At 38.5% G+C, this 25461-nt stretch overlaps 1 protein-coding gene across 1 annotated transcript in view; it reads right to left on the bottom strand.

The window, feature by feature from the left end:
- Positions 1-1530: 1530 nt before the first annotated feature.
- DROSHA (drosha ribonuclease III) overlaps positions 1531-25461 on the bottom strand; it is a 73168-nt gene continuing 49237 nt past the window's right edge. Inside the window, exons 22-32 of the mRNA XM_080340321.1 lie at positions 22750-22852; positions 20107-20177; positions 18987-19031; positions 15186-15343; positions 13811-13916; positions 10006-10147; positions 9056-9138; positions 8841-8944; positions 5824-5916; positions 4975-5021; positions 1531-2540 (exon numbers count right to left, since the gene is read on the bottom strand). Coding sequence (XP_080196447.1) covers positions 2410-2540; positions 4975-5021; positions 5824-5916; positions 8841-8944; positions 9056-9138; positions 10006-10147; positions 13811-13916; positions 15186-15343; positions 18987-19031; positions 20107-20177; positions 22750-22852 — 1083 coding nt within the window. The 3' untranslated portion in view covers positions 1531-2409. The remainder of the gene's footprint in view (positions 2541-4974; positions 5022-5823; positions 5917-8840; positions 8945-9055; positions 9139-10005; positions 10148-13810; positions 13917-15185; positions 15344-18986; positions 19032-20106; positions 20178-22749; positions 22853-25461) is intronic.

The raw sequence follows: 25461 nt of genomic DNA, 5'->3' as shown, positions 1-25461 counted from the left end.
TAAAAGTTTGTTGGTTTTCAAGCAATTTCTGGGTCAAAGAAGTAAAGAGAACAGTTCTGGATTCCTCCCCCCAAACAGCACAGCTGATAAATTAAATCTGTTTTTATGCAAATGTTTACAGATAAGCTTACAGTCTTCTTACATCTGAGAAGTGAAATTTCATATAGGAAGAATGAAAAAATATTAAAATATGAGTTAATTCCACTGGGCTACACTGGTGACGATGAGAGAAATTTGCAAAGCAACCATATACCTGAACATTAAGTCATTGCACATTCTAGTTGTTAAACACATGAATCTGGTCACAGTCAAAACGGAAAAAATGAAATAATGGTGTACACAATTACCCTTAACCCTCAACCATTGCACCATTTCAACTTACAGCTAGAAGCAGATGGGCAATTCTACAAAAGAATTTGAAATACAAAAGACTTGAGGGCAAGGGAGTTGCAGCTCCTCGCTTTTCAAGCCTGCTGCTGTTCAGAGGCATTCCAGCTTTTTCTTTACAGACTGAAGCTATAAGGAGTTACAATCACTTCTCAGAAGTCAAAGAACAGCAGCATCCAGCAGAGAGTAGCTCCTTGCCTTTATCTTGTTGTTTTTATCCCCTCCTTTATGTTAACAGTTTATTATCATTCTGTAAATTAGACCTTTTTTTTTATTTTCCCCCTCTTATCCTCTAGATGGATTTAAAACATTAATCCATCAAGAAAAGGCAATCATAGAAGCTGGATAATGGGAGGTAGTGCTCTGGGGTCAAGTATAAAAAACAAAACCAAAGCAAGTCAAACCAACATATTTAAGTGCATCTTGCACTGCATGTGTACGACAATGTGCTTATGAAAATGCATATATTAATTAGCTCAGTAGTGAAACCTCAGGAAGACATTTGGGTAGTTTGAACGTTTCAGCTATGCCTGTGTCTATTTTGGCATCTGTAATAAAGTGCTTTCATGGATGCCCATCACACACCAAACGGCAGGTGTTTCAGGGAACTGCTGGAAAAGTTGCTTAGCGTAGCGTGGCCATTAGGCAAGTTTTCTTTTGGGAGTCTGTATGAATTCTTCAGGCCAGACTTGTGCATCTGCACTCAGGAAGCTGCTTGGTATTTATCACATACATCTGTGTTACTTATATTAGAAAAAATGCGTAAAAAACTTCCCAAAAAGGATCTCAAGCAGGAAGAAAATGCACAGTTCATAAAAATAAGAGTTGCATCTATTTAATTTATCAGAAAAGAAAGTGAAATGACTATAGAATATGTACTAAGTGACTGTTTTAACTTAGAAATCAGGACAATGAAAATGAATGGCTTGAAGCTGGCAAATTAAAACAATGCACCAACATCTACAACGAAGCTGGTAGTCAGTGAGAAAACACACCAACAGACACAGTGGATGTTCCACCTTTGGTACCATTCAGAGCTTTCTGTCTAATAGAAGCTGCAGACACCAACAAATCAAGGAAACTGGGTGACTGCAAACTATGTGTCACCTTTGAACTACACCTTGTGGACAAATTCTGCCAGTTTTCAATGAACCTACCTGGAATGGCATCTCTATGGAGTTTCTAATACACCATTTAACTGTTATCATCACACTGGTATCTTCTGGACAAAGAAATACATTACACACCAGTCTGAGAGAGCAAGAAGTTGAGAATGAAATTAAACTTGCAAATGTAAACTTGGTTCATTCTCTGCAAAACAGGTTGTCATACTCTGACTTTATAATTACCTTTTTTTCTGTTTTCTTAGAGTTTTATAATATTGATTTAAAGACAAAACCCCACAACCTCCCACACAAGTGTGTGTCACATTCCAGATGTGGAACACACTGCTTAAAATTGAATATCTCCTTTGATTAAATTAGTGTACCAGTTTCTGTAAAAGGACCTGAAGTTTATGGCTCTGGTTTAGCAGAGTCAAGAAGTACATTTAGCTGTAAAACTTAGGTTAGGTACATGCTTAAGTGCTCTGCTGAATTAATTTCTCATAATACTTTCCTCCTCCACAGTGGAGTTCATGCAATAACTTGGCTGGTCACTGACAAAACATCATTTGGACGTAGGAGACAATTGTTAAACAGCTTTTCCTCCTACAGGTTTTTGAAATTAATACTTTATTACTTCATACAAGACAGTAAAAATAATAAAAAGAATCCCACAACTTTTCATAAAACTTAAAAGGATTTAAAATCAAATCTTATTAAAAAGCCAAACAAACTTTGCACTTTAAACCAAACTAGAGAAATAATACATATACACAAACTTTTTAAAGAGGAGATTATGATTCTCTATTTGATATCAACAGGCATTCCTCATTCATCATCTGCAAGAAACTAGGTTAGGTCTCTATAGGCCACAGTCAGAGTTATTAAGTAAATATGCCACTGCTTCTGTGCCCTCCTTTTATTTCCTTGCTTCTTCAGTCTCATCTGGCTCTCTCTCCTGGTGCTCTCTTTCCCACCTCATTTCTTTCAACTCTTGTCTGTACTTCCGTTCAATGAAGCGTTTCTGATGGGCCATCTGGGGAAAGTTATCTGACACAAGGAGAAATATTTTATATTAATAAACAAACTGGTAACACAGAAAGTCTCGGCTCTTTTTTTTTTTTTTTTTAAACTTTGATGAGATTAAGGGTAGGGGGGAATAATGTTATTACCATTTTTACCCACTTATTTCTAATAATCCATAGTAAACCAGGGCTGTGTGTGATAAGACTTCGGTTTCTTTATGATTTCCACATCTCTTTCTCCTGCTACAAAGCACTGCCAAATCTAATACACTCAAAAAATATAAAATCCTGGTATAGCAACTTGGCCAGGTATTGCCTGGATTTTACATTCTGTTCTCTTAGCAACAGGTGGTCGATACTGAAAAATGAATGTGCAACTACTGCCAGTGCTGTCAGGGTTTTTTGTCTTGTCCTCACTCCAAAAAGTATAAGCCACTGGTTCCAAGCATTGTATAGATGTTCCCATATTATTATTATTTTAGACCGTGAAGAATTCACTAGATGCCCCACATGTCGGCAGGGTTCCTAATGGGAAAGTAATAGTGTAGCAAAATGGAAAGTAGCAATATCTATTCCTGAAAAAGTCAGTGCTTGGCTATGTACCAGAATACAGCCTTAGCAGAGTCTTAAGAGCATGGATGAGTGAAGACTGGGTAAAACAGACTAGACAAGGCTGAGGTGATGGAGAAATAGCTGTGAGGATGGATGCTTCCAATTTCAGACATTTGTCCACTGGCTGGTACATTTGTACACTAGTTAGAACTGAGGTTGTAAAACCAGCTTATATAATTGATCAGAACTGCTCTCAGTTTAGTGCACAGCTGACAGAATATGATGTTTTCTGCACAACTAGGGTGCTGACATTCATCTGTGTGTCTGTGCTGCAGAGACCTGCACCCTCTAGCCCATCAGAAAACAAAGAGATGGTAGAGTACATGGCAGCCTGCAGTTGGTAAATCCTGTCGGGATGACATAGAGCTCTGGGATCAGCACTGGCTACCTGTCTGTGTCTGAGATGAACGCAAAAGGTCACTACACTGACCTTTAAAGCCATAAACAAATCTGGGAGATGTCTCAGCAAAGGATTGCTCTCTATCTACTTGGCTATCAGAAGGGAATTCAGCTGAGGCTCCTCCGGCAGGAGTCCCTTGACATCAAGTGTCATCCTCCTCTTTCTGGGTCCCAGGCAGCACAGATTTGTTCAGCTAAAGAACATGGTGCAGAAGTCACATAATCTCCAGGAGTTTGTGCTAGGGCAGAATTACTTTCTGCAGCTTTGTTTTACTGACTGGTTAAATTCATGCCTTTTATTATATACTACAGAAATAAAGGGTTTATTCATCAGTTATTTACAACTAAGGCATAGGAAAGTATATTTATTTAAAACAAAAAGCAATCTAAACAAAAGCAAATAGTTTTTAAATTGCTGCTGTTTTTTTAAAACACTAGTGCTTTGTTTAACGGAGTTCTGGGATATCTTGTTGCTCATGTGCACCATAAAATGAAAATCAGATTTTCAGCACTGTGCCTGTAATGTGATTCTTTAAAAACTCTGAAGAACCCACCCAGCTTGGTAGCAACCTGTTTGTTTATAATCCATTTAAGATGCTGAGAAGGAAATCTACTAAATAAACTCATTTTGGTTATCATATATATAAACAATACATGAAAATTACTTTTACTTGAATTTAACTACTTATGCATTAAAAACAAAAAAACAACTTCACTCCACAAATAGACACAAACTAGAACAAGTGCCCACAGGGGCTGTGGAGCTTCCATCCCTAAAGACAGTCAAAAACTGACTGGCAAGGCACTAAGTAACATGACCTAAACTGAAAGTTGGCTTTGTTTTGAGGGGTAGTTGGAGTACAGACCTCTAGAGGTCTAGGGTATTCAAACAAATACGTATGTTGGAAAAGAGCTGTGAAGTCCTTGGACTGACAGGAGATGAAGCTTACAGTTTCTGGGCAGTGATAATGTCACAAGAAAAACACTCAAAGAAAACTTCATTTTGCAGGTATTCAGGCGAGGAGGGAAGTTACATTGACTGGGGATCTGTCTGTTAGATTTTAATCTAGTCTACTGTATAATCTGATATCAAGTTTAATTTTCTATATTGGCAACTGAAAATTTTCCTCCTCCCCTAAACCACATCATCAGAGACTAAGTAGTCTTACCTTACTGCATGGAAAATCTCAATGAGACTTCACTGCACAGAGTTACCTAGCTGCAATGTCTGTTGCTGAAACTCCCTTTAAAAAATACTTGTTGATATCATATTAACCTCATCTGTTATAAAATTGTCTTGAAAGTACTGAATGGAAAACCTGCTGTTCAGAAGCTGATGGTATTCAGCATATATGTTCTGTTCAAATCTTATCCCCCACAAAACCTACACCTCCCCAAAGACCAAGGATGTACACTAAATTATTTTCTTTGTTGCCCAAATATCTTACATTTTTCAAGTGCATCCATTGCAGCTCCCATTTCTGCTTGCTGAATACTGTGAAAGCCAAACAAAAACACGTTACATGAAATCCAAGTTTTACAGAATAAACTAAGGTTTCTGACAAAGTGGAACACTAGCTACTCTTTTGTAATAAAACTCCAGATAATCAGTAGCTAGTAATTCCCACAGTGTATGATATATGAGCCTTTCCATAAATATGTGAGCAATAGCAGTACAGCTCCAGCAGAATATTTTTAAACTTAGATCAATAACACTAGCAGAATATTCTAGTCCATTCTTCACTGAAGCACTTGCTTTCACTTGAGAGAAAAGAAAAAAAGAACAAAATCACAGAGGTGTGAATGCTATAAAACCAATGGTATTTTTATAACCACCACTAGATTTGGTAGTAGAAAATAAGATGAGGTCTTTGAGGTTCATGGTTGAAGTTTTCACAACTTTGGAAAACATTCTAAAATGCCTAGAAGTAGCAACATGAGATAAAAAAACCCGAGAGCCTTGCTCCCTTAAGTCGGACAGCAATCCAGTAGCAAAGCCAAAGACAATGTCACTGTTTCCTGGAAGCTGTTCTGCAGTTTCTAGCGTCAGAGCCACAGATCAGTTAGCATTGCTACCCGCCTGGCAGGCAAGTACACCAAAAAAGCCTAAGATACAAAACTATACAGACATTGAACCCCTCAGGTATTCCTGAGTTGGAATTTCAGAATAGCTTGAAGGCAGACCTATAGCTTTCCTTTTCTAAGGCCAACCACACACTTGTCTATTTCCATGGCTAGTCATTTTGGACATTGCTACACTCCAACTTTAACATCCCGTGATTAATTTTTTATTATACCTTGGGCCTTTACCGCATCCTATTCTTTCCCCTTTGAAGTAAACAGCTACTGTGTATGTCCTGGCATGAGATGGTCCCACTGTCTGCAAAGTCCTGAAATGAGAAAGATACGATTTATTCACACAGGAAGTATTAAAAACCAGAATTTGTCTGTGGCACATATATGACTGAGCTTTCAGTCTTATCAATACATACAGTGGAATTAATACAAAGCATGGAACAAGGGTTGAAAGACACCTATACAAATCACATTAACCCAGAGATTACCAGCATGGCGCACAACAAAAAGAACAAATTTACATAAAATCAAGGAATCACAGAATATTAGGGATTGGAAGGGCCCTCAAAAGATCATCTAGTCCAATCTCCCCGCCAGATCGGGAACACCTAGATGAGGTTACACAGGAATGTGTCCAGGTGGGTTTTGAATGTCTCCAGAGTAGGAGACTCCACAACCTCCCTGGGCAGCCTGTTCCAGTGCTGTCACCCTCACTGAGAAGAAGTTTCTTCTCAAATTTAAGTGGAACCTCTTGTGTTCCAGTTTGAATCCATTACCCCTTGTCCTATCATTGGCTGTCACAGAGAAGAGCCTGGCTCCATCCTCATGACACTCACCCTTTATGTATTTGTAAACATTATAACGTCACCCCTCAGTCTCCTCTTCTCCAAGCTAGAGACCCAGCTCCCTCAGCCTTTCCTCATAAGGTAGATGCTTCACTCCCTTCATCATCATTGTTGCCCTGCGCTGGACCCTCTCCAGCAGTTCCCTGTGCTTCTTGAACTGAGGGGCCTAGAACTGGACACAATATTCCAGGTGCGGTCTCACCAGGGCAGAGTAGAGGGGAAGAAGAACCTCTCTCAACCTCCTAACCACCCCCCTTCTAATACACCCCAGGATGCCACTGGCCCTCCTTGCCACAAGGGCACAGTGCTGGCTCCTGATCATCCTGCTGTCCACCAAGACACCCCGCTCACTTTCCCCTACGCTGCTCTCTAATAGGTCATTCCCCAACTTACACTGGAACCTGGGGTTGTTCCTGCCCAGATGCAAGACTCTACACTTGCCCTTGCTATATTTCATTAAATTTTTCCCCACCCAACTCTCCAGCCTGTCCAGGTCTCCCTGGATGGCAGCACAGCCTTCTGGTGTGTCAGCCACTCCTTGTTTATAAAATGCACCTTGTTTATATTGGTTATATTTATTTCTTCAGGTTCACTCAGGAGTACCATATGAAAATTAAAACTTTAGCCTATAAACAAAAATGCAAAATGTAACACGAAGTGCTTAAACACTGTAAAAACACTTGTAATAAAGTCATATAAACTGGGTGTAGCTGTGCAATTATAAATAATCAAGTCAATATGATTACTGTGCAAATTAAAATTTTAGTCCTTGGGAGTTGTGCAGTTATTTAGGTTTTAAAAGGACTTCATATTGGACATGGTAGCTCCCTTCTGTGAATTATCATACTACAAAGAAATTTTCCATCAACTTTGAAAAGTTACAGTTCATCACAAAACAAACTTTCCATCTGAGCTGAAGTCTAGGACATGCATCAACAACCATCTAAAGTGAAAAAAGAATAATTCCACAGACATCCAATGAATTGATGCTTCTGCTGTTTCTTCCTGCTGTCCCAAATCTCTCCCCACTGTCAGCTCAAATTCTGCCCACTATCTTGTTTCTTTTTGAAAGAAGCATCAATTTCACATCAATTTTTAAAGTATCTAACTACAGTACTTTGTCTCCATGTACTGCGATAAGAGCAAATAAAGCCCACCCCAAATTTAAAAGCAATAGTACTGACTGCAGTGAAACATATAACCCCAAGAAAAGGAATTTAACAAGATAATAGGAAGATAACAGCATATTACTAGCTCTAAGCTGTACTATAAAAATCAATTTATCATCACAGCAAAACAAAACAAACATTTGGTACTTGATATCGAGTGGATTTTAGAAGAATCAGGAATTGTTTCTTTTGTATTCATCTGCCTCACTGAAGACAAAGCTGTGAGCCCCCATACAGAGACACTGAAAAGTCAGATCTACAGAGCATCAGTTGCAACGTTAAAGCGATCGCATTTCTGAAGTGCACTGTTTGCCACTATAACTGAACTGCTACATTTCATTGAAAACTTTATTATGCTAAATGTGACGAATGCACTTGGACTTCCATTCTTCATCATTTTTGATTTAGTAATTCCAACACCACAAGCCTTGAACTTTCATAGCCTTTATCTCTTCTTTTGAGGGCTAAAACTGCATTCATTCTTACATTAATTGAATGGATATGGATGCAGTATGCAATCTTAGGTTTATTATTACATCTTTGAAGCAGCTATTATGCTCTTTTACAACTGAAAGAGAGAATAGTGATCCATCCCATCCAGCTTCAGGTATCTAACTGAGGGGTACAAGTTAAAACATTCATTACTCTGAACTTCTTCTATCACTAAACAGGAGGATGTTAATGGGCTGAATTGCACAGCAAAAATGTCCAAAACGTGTGTTGCCCCTCAGTGCCTGACACTGTGGATTAGAAAGAGCCTATAATCAGGATGTGTAACACAAGGCATTTATTATGTTTGCTTAAAATGCAGAGTAGAGAGAAACTTCATACTATTACTGAAAATTGAATGGACGTATCTTGACTTTACACCCTGTCACTGTTCCATTCCCTTCATTTAAAATACTGCCATTCCTTACATTAAAAGAAGAACAAACATAGACTGATGCCAATGAAATACTCCATTAAAACACAGAAATTATATTTGCCCTTGCAATCGTACATGGTAAAATGCTTAGTAATTCTTCCTTGTAATGTCTTAAAACACCTAAAGCTTGGAAAACATTGGTTCAACACTTTCCATCTTCAGACAAAGAGAGACTGGAGGGGTTGGATAACTACAATAAAACCAAACTAGGGGAAAAACATAGGGTGACTTATCACATCTTCATCCACATACAAGACAGACTGATAATTGGCTTGTATCCATCAGATATCAGTTCTTACTTGTAAAGGGGAATGTCTGGCTCTTTTCCTTCTGTCCTGAGAGTCAAGCAGCACTGTTGAAGCTGAGATTTAGGATCATTCCAATCTTGATTTAAAATAAATTCCTGTAAGAAGTTAGCAAAGATGCTTTTAAGATTGAGAGATTGTGATAAGTCCCAAATACAATAATGTGTTAAAACATAGTGGCAGGAAAGTAGGAACCTGACTGATCTTACCTTTAGACGTGGGAAAAAGCATACATTCATGAAAGTGTGAACATATTCCAAATCTTTATCAATGTACAGGGCAGCAATAAAGGCTAGGGGAAAAAAAAACAACCACATAAAATCGTGCTGTCACACATCCAAAGAGAAAATAAAGTTGATCAAGAGATTAAGTGATTTACCCAAATCCACTCAGTCATTTAAAGGGCTAGAAACAACACTCAGCTCCTAATCTCACTTTTTAACCAGGAGACCATGGATACTTACAAATAAATCACTACTGGGCACAATAAAAAAAGTTTTAGATATAAGTCTGTCCTGTTTGCATTATTTCCATTGTCTTAGAGGATTTGGCAAAAGCCAAGGGGTCTGAATGGCTCATAAAATATATCAAAATATACAAGATACAGATTTACTTTCTTTGCAGAATATTTATCACTGTTTCCACTTTCTTTGGAAAGAAGTTAGCACAAACTTCCATAAATGGACTAAAAATAATTTAATTTCCATGTAGGTTTCCCTCTTGTGGAATGACCATTTTTAAGCCTCCTAAAATTCAGTCAGATGAATCACAGATACACTCACCTGCTGAGGAACTACTTATCTTCTAACAGTAACAATAACATATTAATGAAACATTGAAAGTGCTGTTAAATAGCTCCACTCAGATTACACGCTTTAACTTTCTAGACATGCTTTTGACCTGGTCATCATGACCCCTCAACTTCAAAGCCTACAACTTTGTATCTCCAATTACAGCTACTTCTTGCATTCATACAGTTTTTAAAAATCTAGGCTGGTGTTCAAAAATTTGGCTCTCAGAGGTATAGGCATAATTCATTTGAAAACCTGAACATACATTTTTAATAGTGATTTGTGGGATTTCTAATGGCTTTCTTAAACAAGCCCCAAGGAAAAAGAAATTGCGTAAGTACTAAGCTGTCATAACCAAGTTAACTCACATTCCAAGAGATCGGCCAAAGTCTTAGTTCGAAGAGCTACAGGTCTTTTTGTCTTGTCATTAGTGATGGCAAATTCTTGCATACCCAGCTCTTCTGCCACCTTAGCCTGAGTCCTGTTGTTTACCAAAGAACTTCTCAACAGCTGCAACAGAAAACAGGTCCACTCAATGGTAACAACAAGCAATGTTAAACTATAAAAGGCAGGGAGGGAGAGCTGGGGAAAAAAAGTTCTATCCTTGTAGCCTCTCAGTTTATTTATGTTTGTTTCAGCACACCTCAAATGATTTACATAAACATACACACATTATTTCTATTGCTAATTTTTCCTTCTGTTTCAATTCTTCTCACCAAATTTTATTTATTCTATGGACACATTACTTCTGCTGATACATCTTGCATTTCAAATGCTTGGTTGTGAGTTTGCAGTCATATACCATCTCTTCAACAGTCCTGTACTTTTTCAGATAATTTGCATTTCTCCAGTTTAAGTAATACACAGTTAAATACTTTTTTCCACATTAAGTATAAACATACAATATTCTGGAGTCTATAGAGTAGGTTCCAGTGTCCACCAAATAAGAAATAAATAGGTAGCAATTAAAACAAATACATATTAAAGCAAGATACTCTGGTGTTTCTGAATGAGTAGACAAGGAAGATGCTCTATTCATTTGGCCGGAGACAAAAATGCACAGCTGGAGAGCCTGTATGTATGGTTTGCTTTACCGAAAGCAGTTCGGCTGAGCTGGTGCATCCGTGACAAAGATCCAGCTCTAACATTTTCAGTGTAAGACGATGTTCAGGACATCTGGTTCTCCAGCAGAGTTCCCTGAAGTGCTTAACCCTGGCTCTAGGCAGATCACTTAAACAAACATAGAGCTCTGGGAAAGATACAATCCAATACAGCTTAAGGGAGTATTTTTGATTTTTAGGGTTTCAAACAAGTTTTTGAACACCTGGTTAAGGTGAGCTTTTTTTTCTGTTTCTTTGCTTTTTTCCTTTAAATTAAACAGCATTAATCTAAGAAGTTAGGGATTTTATGGGAGGTGGGGGTGGGAGAGAAAGAATGCCTCTCTTTTCCACTGTTTATATGTTATGTAGAGTTTAGTATCTGCATACACACTTTTTTTCTCTTTGTCTTCCATTTCACATTTGCTCAGCTTATTAGATCCAAGTTATATGCTACCTGGCTCCAGCATGCCAAGTGAGCTTATGAAAATAAAGATTTATTTCCTGCACTTGATAGTTCATCTCTGACAACAGATAAATAAAGAACTGTATGTTCATAATTTGTTTGGCAATGATGTATGAAGCAGATATTTACACCTTGATCTTCATAAACCAGGCAGACAGCAGACAGGATTACTACCTGCCTCCTTAATATCTGCTTAAACTCGTCTTCTACTTGCTCCTTTCCAAATTTTTTCCCTGTTAGGTCCTTAAGATACATAAACAATACTTTTCCCAACAAAATCCTAAGTATGATATGGAACCTACATGACAGAAGTACAGTACCATGTGACAAAGATCTGTTTCTTGTAATGGGAAAAGAAGAATCTCTTTTGGTGTGTTTGCAGAGTATTTCTTCTGATGGCACCCATAATCATGATTAGGAGTATCATAAAACAGAGAGCAATATATACACTACACAGCGAATTAGAGATGGAAAAAAACAGTTATCCTTCTAGCACTGTGGTTATCAACTTGCTCTGTATCAGAATTTGTCTCCTCTACATGTGTGATCTAGCAAGAAATTGCATTCCCCTTAATGATATGGGGAAGACATGGTACCTGTGCCTTCCCCGCACCTTTTTTAGAGCTCTCCTCTGCTCTGTCAACACACAGCCTGCATCACTGCAGATGCTGTAACATGTGACAGATGTTCAACTGGAGCTTAACTCTAATCACAAAGCAATTATTTTTTATTCTTCCATCTCCACACAGTACACTACCACCCATGACAGCAGCATGAGCCAGTACTGGAGAATCTGCATCTTCCAATTGTGAACAAAATTTTGACCTCTTTTTTGGCCAATCACTTGGCTATATAGATAAGACTACATTCCCCTGTCTTTTTCTTAAGTATGGTTAATTTACAGACAAGTAATCACTACACACTGGGAATCCACTGCATTGCCAGTAAAATCGAATCTTCCTATCCTTGACCAAAAGTGTCCTCAACACTACAAAGACCATTCAGCTTATGTTCCATTATTACTTCAAATATAAGTATATTCCCAGACAACAGAAGAAAGAGCTCAGTGTTTGCACTGTCTCTTCAGATCCCACATCATCAGTCTCATTTCTCACACATCTTATTTAATGTGTCCTCAAATTTAAAAACATTCTAAGACAACTTTCTTTTTCACTGCATGAACATCCCTGGAGTTGAAATTTTATTCTAGGCATTGCCTACTTCCTTGCATCTTACTGTGTTTTCAGTATCCAATCCACTCTAACTTTCTAGTTTCCCTTATAAATCTGGACTGTACAACTTGTTCTACTTGCCAGCTCACTAATCGTTAAATTAAGCATCACTGAGATGTTCTGATCATTTATCTAGTATTTACACCCATTAATAGCAACAGTTCATACTCTTCTTGCCAAATAGTTCTTGAAAGATTTATCTTACTATAACAACACTGATGTCTACATTCTTAAAAGTCACCTACAAAGCAAAAAAGCCCCACCAATCTTGGATTTCTGCCTTATGTTTTTGTTTCTCTGAAGAATGAATAAGACAAGGCTCTTTCTCTTTTAACTTTTACTTCAAAAGTTCAGGCTTTATCTACTCTGTCTCTTGAATAGTGCAGAGGAATCCATACAAATATAAATGAAACTTAAGAACTAGTGAAGAAAAATTACTTTTAGTCAGAGCATATGCTTTTTTTCCTTATAAACAGCTTTAGCTCAAATACCCAAGAATATTCTTGATAACCCACTGCCTGCTAGAGACTTAGCATTGCTGTCTCTTTATTGATTGGAGAAAACCACTCTGAGTAGCTAAGAAACCTACAGTGCTACTTTCCAATTTTAACTAGAAGACTGAACTCATATTCCTGATATATGTATTATACTTTCATTCTAGTCAAGACTTCAAAACAAAGAAAAATTTAGTAAGCTTAAGAAAATGTCTTCCTCACATATAAAGCCACAGCTGTCTAGCTGCAGTACTAAATGAATCAATCAGGAAAAAACACACATATACTACCATCCTGTGTTTAAAGTGCTGTAAATTGGTGAAACATCCCCAAACTGGGTGGTTCAGAGCTCCGATACTAGAGGCTGAAAGGCTACAGTAATCAATAGCAGACTAGAGTAACAAAAGTAAAATTAAATTTAAAAGATACCACAGGAGCTTCACACTGCAGACAACAGGAAAATCAGACTAAAATAGATGTAAAAACTTCTTATCTGGAAACATAACCCTGCCTGGTTGCTGGTGTAACAGATTAGAAGTCATGAATAAAAAAGAGTCATGTGATGTGTCTATTTAAAAACAATGGTTCAAGACACCCATCTTTAAACAAGAACTAGTCTTATCTCCCAGTTTCATCACTGACATCCTTAAAATTACTGATCCATTTCACAGACAGAACAAAAATTATTGCAGTGGGCTCATAAATCACCATTTACTATTCATTGCATTGCTCATGACTTAAAATTAACAAAGCCTTATTAAGAGCACTGGTTGCTGAGGCTTCTTTTATTAATCAAATTCAGAATAATTCACTAGCTTCTCCCATAATTTCAGTCTCCATCCCACTCTCGCTTTCCTGGACAGCATGATTGATGGCAGTCTCACCGTTAAGTGCCCTTCATGATGATCAGGGAAATGTATGAATAAATACTCTGTGGCTACCAACTGCATTATGGAGTCACCCAGGAATTCCATCCTCTGGTTGTGGCCTCTGAAAAATGAGACATCAATGCAGCAAAATCAATAAGCACTCAGGAAGGAAAAAACAAAACCAGCATGCACACACAAATTAAAATAAAGAATGATCTGCAAGTGAGCCTTGCTCATTTCAAAACACATTTAAGACACTTTTCCAGTGTTAACCAGGTGAAATGAAAACATAGTTCATTACTGTTGTAACAACAACTTTCAGAAAAAAAGCAAATCAGGGTAGGAATCAGGGCAGGTACATATAATCGAATGAGAAGAGCAGTTGACATCAAGAGGAAAGGTCCTTATCTGCGACTTCTTATAAAAAAGTGAATTAATGAATGCAACAACTTCAATAAAGAGAAAGGTCTGTCCATTCACAAAAAATAAAGGGAGCAGGGTTTAAACCCATATGAGGTCTTGGACTGGGTGACCACTGGTGCGGCTCTGTTTTTTGCTTCAAAATGGGGCCTGGCAGCTCCACACACCACAGAACACAAGGGCTGCACTTGACCAAAGAGTATGGTTTTACTTCTTTCCTCTGACCAAATGTACCTCCAAGTATGTTTTGCTGCTGTCTCAGGATTCATGTGTAAACACCAATGAGGCAGGAGGCTCAGAAGAAACACCAGGATGGCTCTCTAACATCTTCTATAGTCTTTCCCAAGGTATCCACTACTGACTATGGTCACAGACGCGATACTGAGCCAGGTGGGCTTGCAAACATAGCTGCTCTACTCTCTTCTGGAGAACAGATAGAATCATAGAATCATTTCAGTTGGAAGAGACCGTCACGATCATTGAGTCCAACCATAATCTAACCTAACTCTAGCACTAAACCATGTCCCTAATAATCTGATCTAAACAACTTTTAAACACCTCCAGGGATAGTGACTCCACCACTTCCCTCGGCAGCCTGTTCCAATGCCTGACAATCCTTTCCTAATATTCAATCTCAACCTCCCCTGGTACAAACTTGAGGCCATTTTCTCTTGTCCTATCACTTGCTACTTGGGAGAAGAGACCAACACCCTCCATGCTACAACCTCCTTTCAGGTAGTTGTAGACAGCAATAAGGTCTCCCCTCAGCCTCCTTTTCTCAAGGCTAAACAGCCGCAGTTCCCTCAACCTCTCCTCATCAGACTTGTGCTCCAGGCCCCTCACCAGCTACGTTGCCCTCCTCTGCAGTCTGCACTGAAATAACATCCCATATTTGTTTACAAATAAAGCAACTTGGGATACTAACAGAAGGACCAACAAAGCTATATGAGGACACTTGCTGTGTACTCACAGAGTCAGATGGTTAAAGCCTACTGTCCTCAGAGTGAATGCACGTGCTAGAAGCCGAACATGAGTAAAGATGACTCCAATTGCCTCCTCAAACTCTGTAAGCTTCTGAAGAACTGGAGAGGTCTCAATGAGCTGCCTGTCAGTGTTGGACTCCTGCAGCTGTAAACAGAATGAAATGCAAATAATGACAAGCTGACATGGTTTCAGAACTTTTCAGAGAAAAGCAAGCCTCCTGTAAACTAAGAGCAACAAAATACACTGAATAAGTTGTTCTGTAAAGAGCTGAACTGAGAAAACCCAGTTTCCTCTGGCTTTTTGTCTTGTTTAATATGCTGGGTCAGCTGAGACAGGGTTAGTTTCTCCACTGGCAGGATGCCTGACCCAGAAGTAACCAAAGGGGGTACCGATACAACATGAGGTCATGCTCATTTACATAGGGGAGGAGCTGGGGGGGCAGTCTCTCTGGCTCTGGCTGGCATGGCCAGTGCAGTCAGGGTTGGCTCATTCTTGACCATACAGTTTGGTACTCCTGTATTTTTGGTGAGAGTCGCGGCTCAGGGTAGGGCCGTTTCACAGTGTGAGCTTTGGATGGGTCAATGGGGCAGTTTTTCAGTGCGAGCTGCAGTTGGGAGCCCGGTTACCACTTTGGAAAGAGGTGGGTTGTTGCTACATGGATTGGTTTGTGCTGTGTGCCCATCACTTTTGTAGGTTCTTCCATTACTGTTGTTGTTACTGTTTGTTTGGGGTTTTTTTCTGCCCTTTGATCTTCTGTTAAACTGTTCCTGTTCCGACCCATGAGTTCTGCCTTAGTTTTCTGATTCTCCTCCCCATCCCATCAGGGGCCGAGTGAGCAGCAGCTCGTGGTTTTAGCTGCCAGCTGGAAGGGGAACTGGGGCTAAACTATGACAGTCCTTTTTGGAAAGCAAGGTAGAAGAAACGATGGGTTGGAATAACAACAGAGCTAACCAGAGTGTGTTAAAGTTTACTACATTAGTTAAGTCATGATGTTTCTTTGTTTGTTCACATGGCTGTGTCATCTGAATTCCTACACGCCCTATTTGTTCCCTGCAATGCTGGGAACATCTGGGAAAAGGATTAGATTTATCATATTGCTGTCCCATGTAATATCAACCTATAAGGTGATTTAATTTCTTACATGGCTCTGCTGGTATTTTCATAAGACATCTTTGGTATTTCCATAGCTCAGGTGCCATCTCTTGAAATTGATTAGCAATCACACCCAGTCTATGGAGATGATGGGGGCGCAGGGAGTGAATTTTCCCTCATTTCTTCACCTCCCTTTTCTCCTTCGGCTTAGGTGCAACAGTTTTGGAGGATTTTGAACACCCTGGGGATATTCAAGCTAGCATGCTCTGGTTGCTATGTCTTCTGAATATGTGCCAGGTCATATACAGGGTTACAAAAGGACATATCATCCAAGGTTGGATGGTCATGGGTGGAATGACACGTGGGAAAACATGGGCAGATATCTAGAAAATTTCTTGCCTCTGATGGTTTGGAGATTCACTCCTGAACAACTGTAGGATCCTGATGAGATGATATAATATTTAAAAGCAAAATGCTCTGGCTATTCCAAAAAAGCACTGACAAACATCAAAACTACCCGCAGGTGGACCGAGCTGCCAAGATTGAAGTGTCTCAGGTAGATTTGGACTGGCAACACAAACGTGAATAACTCAGTGGGCCCATGATGCAACATACAGATGGGCTCGTGATCAAGGGATGAGCAAAAGCAAACCCATCTGTGGAATTGCTTTTACTCAGGGACCTGAGTGCACTTGGTGGGTAATGATGAAGGATGGAAGAATCCAATGTGTACCTCAGGGGGATTTGATTCTGGATGAGAATACTCCCATTATGTGAATTGTATGATGCCAATTGCTGCATAATACTATACATCAGACCAACAATATTCAGTAAGTATCTTGCAGGTTAAAGAAGAATGAACAAAACTCAATAAAATGTGACAATCATGGAACCAAAGCTTGCTCCAACAACTGGTATCCATCCACCTCCACAAGTTGTGCCTTTGTTTTCTGATTTTTCTCCCCATCCCAACAGGGGCAGGGGAGGGGTGAGTGAGCAAAACATGGTTTTAGCTGCCAGCTGGGGTGGGGGACCAGGGCTAAACTACAGGAAATAATTACTCAAAGAAGAAGTGAGATCTAAAGTAACAGTTGAAGCAGTTATAACATATTGCATACATAGTCTTGTCTCTATATGTGGCTAGCATGGCCTACTTATTTGCACAAAACACATACAGCTGTATGTGTCCGAGCTTTTTAATATTATCATATTGCTTGCAACTGAGCAACAGATTCAAAAATTATTAGAATAGGGCTGGCAGACTGACAGCATGTCAAGATGAGACAAAATCCAAAACTATTTCTCCCACTTTCCTTCTATATATATAAAAATTCAATAATACATACTTAGTATATGAAATTCAAAAGGGCACAATAACACAAGAAAATGAAAATTATCATTTTGGTTCAGTATCTTTCCTTATCAGTTTCTTGTCTGTTGTCCTTGGTATAGTGATACTGTTAAATGGCTTTCTGGAACTGGGAAATGACTTAAGCATTTCCGCCAGCCAGTCCAGGCATCTCTTTCGTGTCGCAATGCCTTTGAGGAGGAATCATCCAGATCAGGATGCCTGAAGGTGAAGTAAGAATAGCCATTTTTTTTTTTTTTAAGTGGCATTAAAATCTCTTTTGGCTTGTTGTCTCTCACTTTTCTATTAATTGATTACACTCAACTTGCCTTTTTCCTTAAACGCTACTGAGCTTTCAGCTGACATTTTCATAAAATTACATATTCCAGCACCAAAATCCCACACTTGGGTGATAATGGTCAGTTTGGAGTTCAGCTGCATGTGCAGCTGAGATTGCTTTTTGCTCCCTCATGCACAGTCCTTTTTATTTACCTACACAGAATTTCTTCTGCTTTTTTACTCCATAGTTAGTCACTCTTGCACTCTCACAATCAGACCGCAATTCTTCAGTCTGCTGTTTTCCCTGCTACCCTGAAATATTTGGTATTGTGAACAAACAGCCACTTCACTGCTCATCCTCTTCCCTAAGCTGTTGATGTGAACAGCCTGTACTTCAGCAAAGACCCCCCAGGGAAATCTGCCAGCGATTTCCATCCCTTGTAAGATGTGGTCATTTCACTCCTGTTCTCCATTTCTTATGTCTCGGCCACTCCTTTAAATCTTCCAAGGGCTGACACTATTCACTGGGGTTCCTATATTTTTTCTCCTCTTTTTTTAAAAACACATTTCTAAAAGCTGTTTGTGAGTGCTTTTCCAATAGCTTCTCAGGAAACCCAGGAGACAGTAACATCTGCATCATCATATGCTTTTCTGTCTCCTCTAAAATGTAGTAATTTGTGAGGTAGGACTTGCCCTTTACAAGTTGATTCTTTCTAAAGGGACTGCATTTATCCAGTTTATCCTAACTTTGAGAAGATGAACGAGATGCCACCAAAACGTTACCTCTCACTAGATCTATTGTATAAGCACAGTTATATATCAAACATGAGCCAAGGAAAGGTGGATGATTAATCCTCAGGGAGGCAGACACTCATTATTTATTAAAACAAAATATAAACAACAACAAACAAAAAATCCAAAACCAAACACAAAGGCAAATATATATACACTCATTTAGCTACTTTTTAGCACAATTTCTGCGATGTCATTACAATGGAAACCTATGGAAAAGCATCTCTGAAAATAAAACAGAGCCAGGAAATTTATTATAGAAAGGGATACACTTACTTGGAGTGGGTGTAGTGGATAATTAAGCCATACATCCCGCAGGTCCTGCAAACATTGAAAGGCGCCTTTAATGCTCAAGGGAGTCATTTAACAAATTCCACAGTACTAAATAAAATGTCATTACTTGAAATACAGAACTATTTCAGATGCTGACTCTGCTTATTGCAAATTCAATAGTGCTGGCAAACTAATTTTTAAAATCATGTATTTGCTGTTGAAACTGCCTGTAGTCTCCCAATTAGCTTGTGTCAAAGAGGTGGGAAAATCCTTTAACCAAATAAAAAGTGGTTAAAGGAAGAAAAAGATTTGTTTAAGCCTCAGGACTAACTTTATTTGCAAGTACTCCTCAGTAGCAAGTTTGACTTCACCAAAGGCAAAGACTAAAAAAGGAAAGAAACCCCCCTTTCTTCTAGTTAATATAGGCTTCCTTCACTACAGGCACTGAGTAGCAAAAGAACACTGAGTTAAAATAAGCTTCAAAATACTTTTATTTCTAATAAGCTTTGTAATTTCACAGACTCAGAGACTTTCAAGAAGGAAAACACTGTATATTCATCCCCTCACCATCGTCACATGTATTGTCCCAGCAGTATGTATTGGTTACTTTCCTTAGCCATTATACAGGATAAATTCCAACTAAAGGTGATTTAAGACACACTATGCAGATTTCATATCTGCAACAGATCAGACTTCAATAATGCAATTGGGTAAACATTGGATGCAATCCTCTGTATTTTTTTTCAAAGATGTGTTTAAAAATTTTAGGAGTGGGAGGATTTAACTAATGAAATAGGAACAGTTGCTTGACATGTGCATAATTTCCCCACAGCACCCATCTCTCTTGTCAGAGCAACACTTTGAATGGAAGTCTGCAGGTTTCCCATGTCACCTGCCCTTCCCTATTTAATCCAACCAAGACAATACACACCTGAGGAAACATAATATTTTTTTTGCCTGAATCAGTGCAGCTTGTGATCCTAAACACACCACGCTATATTCAGTTTCCAGGAAATACATACAGCAGGTATATTCCTGTTCATTTGTGATTCTCAAGTAAAACAATGGACAAGAAAGCATACCTTCAGTTATTTTTAAAATAGAATTCAAATAATATAAATACCTTGTCATTGAAGAGTAAACGTCCAAATAATTGTTTTGCTTCTTCTAGGCTCCCCTCTAGATAAACAGCTCCTGCATGAGGGGACCAAGATGTCAATGGTCGATAATGCATTAGTACTTAGAAAATTACTAAGCACAGGCAAATCAAAGATCTCTGCCTTGTTCATCTCCAATACATCTGTTTTTAAAAGTATGTTTTTGTACTAATACCTATCTTTTTTTGAGAAATGTAAGGTGTTTTAAACACCAACATAAATCAATGGTCATAAAATTAATAGAAAAAATATGAAATAGTTAAATCAGTGATAGAAAACGATACATCCAAAGAGCAAAGATTAAACAAATTAGGTTAGAAGCTATCTATTTCTACAAGTAGTTTCCAGTAATCAGCTAACTATACCACATATGTAGACAGTGAAAGCCATGAAATACATTTCAACAGCTGGCACATAATTTTCATTTATTCCATACTTTGAATAACATTAAATTCTGTCAGGACTATTCCAAACCTCAGGGTCGCCCCAGTATCACAGTAAGGCATTGTCTGAACTGGAAACAGCACCTCTGCACCTCTCAGTTTCTAGAGATTAAAGTACTTAAAAAACAAAAACAAAACTCCACAAAAACAATCAAAACCCCCCACAACAAAACAAAACCAAACAAATCAAACTCAAACAAAAACAAACAAATCAATCTCAAACAAAACCAGCCCCCTCCCCCATATACAGCCCTCGCTAGCCTGCCACATGACCCTTAGTAACAAACTCTGCAAAATTTGTGCTAGTATATTATATTTTGTGTGTACCATATACACTGTATCTGCACAGGCACTTTATACATTCAGTATCAACATTTTGTCTTTTGATACTCTTTAGAGCAGGGCTCCTGAAAACCTCAAACTATTTCTTGTAAGCATATCTGTATGCAAGCAAAGGGAATAGGTAACTATATGAAGAACACAGAGAAAAGGAATCGATGTTCCCACATACAGGGAGAACATGGTTGGCCTTGCTGTGTCTTTCCCTTCCTCTTTCCTTTCAATTTCTCCCTAAGTCAACTACTTTCTCTGGACTCTTTGGAGAACAGTTTTGGGGGTTTATAAGACTATCTTGCCAGAGGCATATTATGAGATCACAGAATTTCAAACAGGTCCTAGGCAGCCTGCTTATAATCTTGGTTCTTATTTTCATCACAGGAAAGAAGCGCCAGACTTTAACAAAGGTTCTCAGGTAGGAGCTCCAGACCCCACATATACTTTTGTAGTCCCTTAACAAGCTCTCAGATTTTAGCTATGGCCCTGACAAAAATCTTATTGATCAATTAACTTTGTGAATAACTTTGTATTGGAGGTTAAACAGCAAGCCTGCCCTCTTAGCAAATCCAGTGCTTGCCAAATAGCCTTCATCATTATATCCCAGACAAGCTGAAGTTTATGAACAAAGCCACAGATATATATCTAGTGTTCCTTTTCGATATTTTATTTTAAAATTAAAGATCAAAGCACTCAGTGAAAGTGAAATAGAGTTAAATAGAGAAATCTTATTTCTTGATAAGATGAAATGCAATTTGGCCCAAGGCAGAATGCACAGAACTGCTGACAGCTAAGCCAACCTAAGATCTATTTTTTGAAACAAGACAAAATGGTTTAGGAGCTTCTGTAGTACGTAAAGACCTGAATCAGGGCTAAACAACTCCTATAGCTACTATCACATACAGTACATTTGGATGAATATGAATACAAAACAGTGATATTTAGTTTGCTTTGTGTATTCAAATAAGTAAAGTTTTATAAAAATATGTTCTTTATAATAGAGCTTGTGTGGATATAACAGATCAGATTTCCACCTTATTGTTTACTTATTTGGTAACTGTCGTCAAGTAGTCCTGATTTCTTCTCCAACATAGATTTAACAAGTAGCCAAGCCAAACACTGATCAGCATCTTAATGCCCAGCAGCAAATTTGACACAACTTCCCTTCACCCTTAGAGAGGGATTTGGTAGTTTTATTACACTAACCCTAGCATATTGCCATGCTTTTTATTTGCAAGGAGAATGCAAAGACCAAAAAAATATTTACTTGGCAAATGTCATATTTAATTCACAGGACAACGTTAGCTGGGCACAGTGGAAGGGGGCTGGTAACCTGGCTGGGAGCACCTGGTGCATTTGGAAAGCAAGCAGCAGAGTTTAAAATGCAGGGCTAAAGTGGGACTCCACATTTTGCAGATCTGTCAAGTACTACTAGAAGCAGTGGGCCTGCACTTTTCCTGCTAGGACATGGTGGCTGAACTCCCTCCCTCCAGACGGGTGCGGGTGGCAGGCCCTGGTGGCACACGAGGGGTGGAATTCTGCCATGACAGACAGAAGTGCTGCACCGCAACAGTATGAAATGAGTGTATCTTCAGTGCATGGGAGACAGGATACAGAAGATGAGATTTTCCCCGAAATTCTGCATAGTCATCATGCTATACAGGCAGCATATATGCAGGAGATGGGAAGAGACAAAGAAGGTTTAAGAAGCTTTACTATCACCTACCCTTACTAACACACCTTCAAAACAGACCCATGCTTTCTCCACAATCAACATGGCACCTAGACATACTAAAATATAACTGTCTGCCCACACAAACACACATGCTTTACCTATTAGGGCTTCAAAGCAGTTGGCCATTGCATGGCGGAGATCCGATTCCCTGCAAAGGTCTGGACCATGAGCATAAAGCATAAACCGATCTAGCTCCAGCTTCTGCAGAATATGTGGAAAGAGTTAAAACCACAGCTTTAGAAGTACAACAGTACCAGTTCTAGTCACTAGAGCTCAATTACACTGTTATTATGCAGCAACTGAGTTTGAGGGAACTTTGAAGCTTTTCTCCACAGTTTCAGCTCAGACACACGCTAAAATTAGAAGACTTCATATTTGTTATCAGAGGCAAGTAGCTAGAGTGTGATAGTGTGGGAAAGCTAAGAATTATCAAACCAAACTGTCAAGGGAAGCCAGACCAAAATCATGTTATTAGTGAGATTTAGGAATGAGTTCAAGAAGAAAACTGAGGGTGTGACAGAAAAATTGCCTGATACCAGCTGGATGGTGCAATGTCAAGTGTTTCTTGATGGTAGTTTGCCCTCATGTGATTTGCCTTAAGAAATACCAAAGGGACATTCAAAGGGAGAGGAATTAGCATTGAGGAAAAAGATTTTGCCTCCAAGAAGAAGATAAAGTAGAACAGTGAGGAACAGGAGCTCTGGTAGACATAATCCATTGAACATCTGGCTTTTTCCCTTAAGAGCATCAACAGGTGGCAGCAACAAAAGTCTCTGGGCACTGCAAGGAGAAGACTGATGCTTTAATCCACAGTGCCACCTAGCTTTCTTTTCCCTTTAAAAAGTGCATCATTAACATTTATCTGTTGCCTAAACCATTGTTCTGCTTGTCAGTCAGAGTCTCAGGTAGTGAGTCAGATATATTACATAATGTGCAATAATTCTGCTATAGAAATGCAGGTAAGAGCTACTAGAATCTCTTTACATATTCATTTTTTGACACAAAAGCATTATTTTACTTTTAAAAAAATATTTGTGCATCCTGCAAAGTTTGTATGAGAATAAGTTCTTCCCAACTGGGTGTAAGCTTCTACTAACTAATTTCTCATCAACTTTCAACTTCATCCTCCTGGAGTATATTTTAGAGGTAAAAGTGGAGACTAAGTTGTTTGAGGTACATAGTTTAGACATATTTCAACTGGAAAAAATGAGTTTTCCATTTTCAATGAATGACAGCCTACTCAGTGCTCCAGAACACAGTGAATTACCACTTCCCATGTGCCATTGCACTCTATGAAGTGCAGAAAGTGCTCATTAGAGTCAACATAAAAGTGGAACATTGATTGGTTTATATCGAATTTAGACTTCCTACAGATTACCGTCATTGTTCATGTTAACAGGTGTTGTTTGGGTACTGGTGTGCCTCCCCCACCTCCAATGACTTATCTCAATTATCAGAGCTTGCATTCAGCTTTTTTTGCATGTGTTTTGCTTCTCATTTTTTGATCACAATGTGTTTAAGATTATTTTTTTTAATTTCTTCTACAATGTCCTTTAGAGGCTACATAAATTTATTGTTTGATCCTCAATTAAAACAGCATTCCACATGCACAGAGAAGTTGAGGAGCTGAGAATTATGTTGAGTAAGTAAACTGAATGCAACATGACATTGCAGGGGCTAATTAAAGCAGATGAAACCACGAGCATTGTATAAGATATAGCCGAGGAAAAAGGGTAAGTTGAGAAATTAGGAATGCACAGATATCTATTATTTACAGTTGTATCTAACATAAATACATATAGTTTAAAAATGCTGAAATAAAATATTAAAAAATTTCCCATGTACATAGGCTGTGAACAGAGCTTTAAGAATATATGAGCTTTCCTGATGCAGGTTTTAAAATAGTAACATGAATTCAAATGTCAGGCAGTTTAATACTACATTTGTAAACAGAACCTTGATTTGAAACATTTCAATCAATTCTGCTTATCTAAATAATTAAAGCTTTGGAGGAAAGTGGTTGTGTTCATTTCTTACCCTCTGCCTCTCCTGAGAACTGAGCAAAAAGATGACATGTTAGAAATCATGCCAAAGTCTCAAGATTGGATATGCTTGTTTAAATTACTGTGTGAATATGAACAGAGAAGACTAAAAGAGCACTTGAAAACTACCAGCAGTACACAGTGGACATGTGTGTGCACATGCATGCATAGCTTAATACATTAAAAAACAGTCTGAGATTTACTGACATAAAAAGCGTGCTAACAAAATCAAGTATGAATAAGGGAATACCAAATTATCTTTGAATAGACTTAATCAACATTCTGTATCATATTTCTGCCCCTCAGTATCATGTAGAAATGTAAAAAGATCTGTCATTCACAGAACTAAATGGAATAGAATTATTTTCTTTCTGATGAGACAATACAACTTTTCACCAAAAGCCTTTCTCACATATTTCTCCTTCACAGCTCACAGTGGATCTGAAAATGACTGTGTAGGTTAGGGAACAGACAAGATGATTTCTTCCCCCCACTTTCTCTACCACCTCCTGCCATGTTCTCCCTACATGTTCTATCAGGAAGTCCTTTTATAAACAACCAGTTTGTTTTGTTTTCTTCTCTAAATTTCTACAATCAGCTTTAGTACCTGTGCAACTTAAAGGTAAATAGACATACCTTCAACATAAGCATCCTAAAAACTTATCTTTCTGCCTGCAGAAATTACTGCTTCTAAAGCATGCTTTGGAGAAAACAACAGGTCCTACTTCATCTTTAAAATCTACTTGCAAATTGAAAAGCATTCCTGTA

This window comes from Nesoenas mayeri (genome assembly GCF_963082525.1).
Source record: "Nesoenas mayeri genome assembly, chromosome: 2".
In the NCBI taxonomy this organism is placed as follows: Eukaryota; Metazoa; Chordata; class Aves; order Columbiformes; family Columbidae; genus Nesoenas; species Nesoenas mayeri.
The sequence above is the reverse complement of the archived record's forward strand: the minus strand, read 5'-3'. Positions and strand labels throughout refer to the sequence as shown.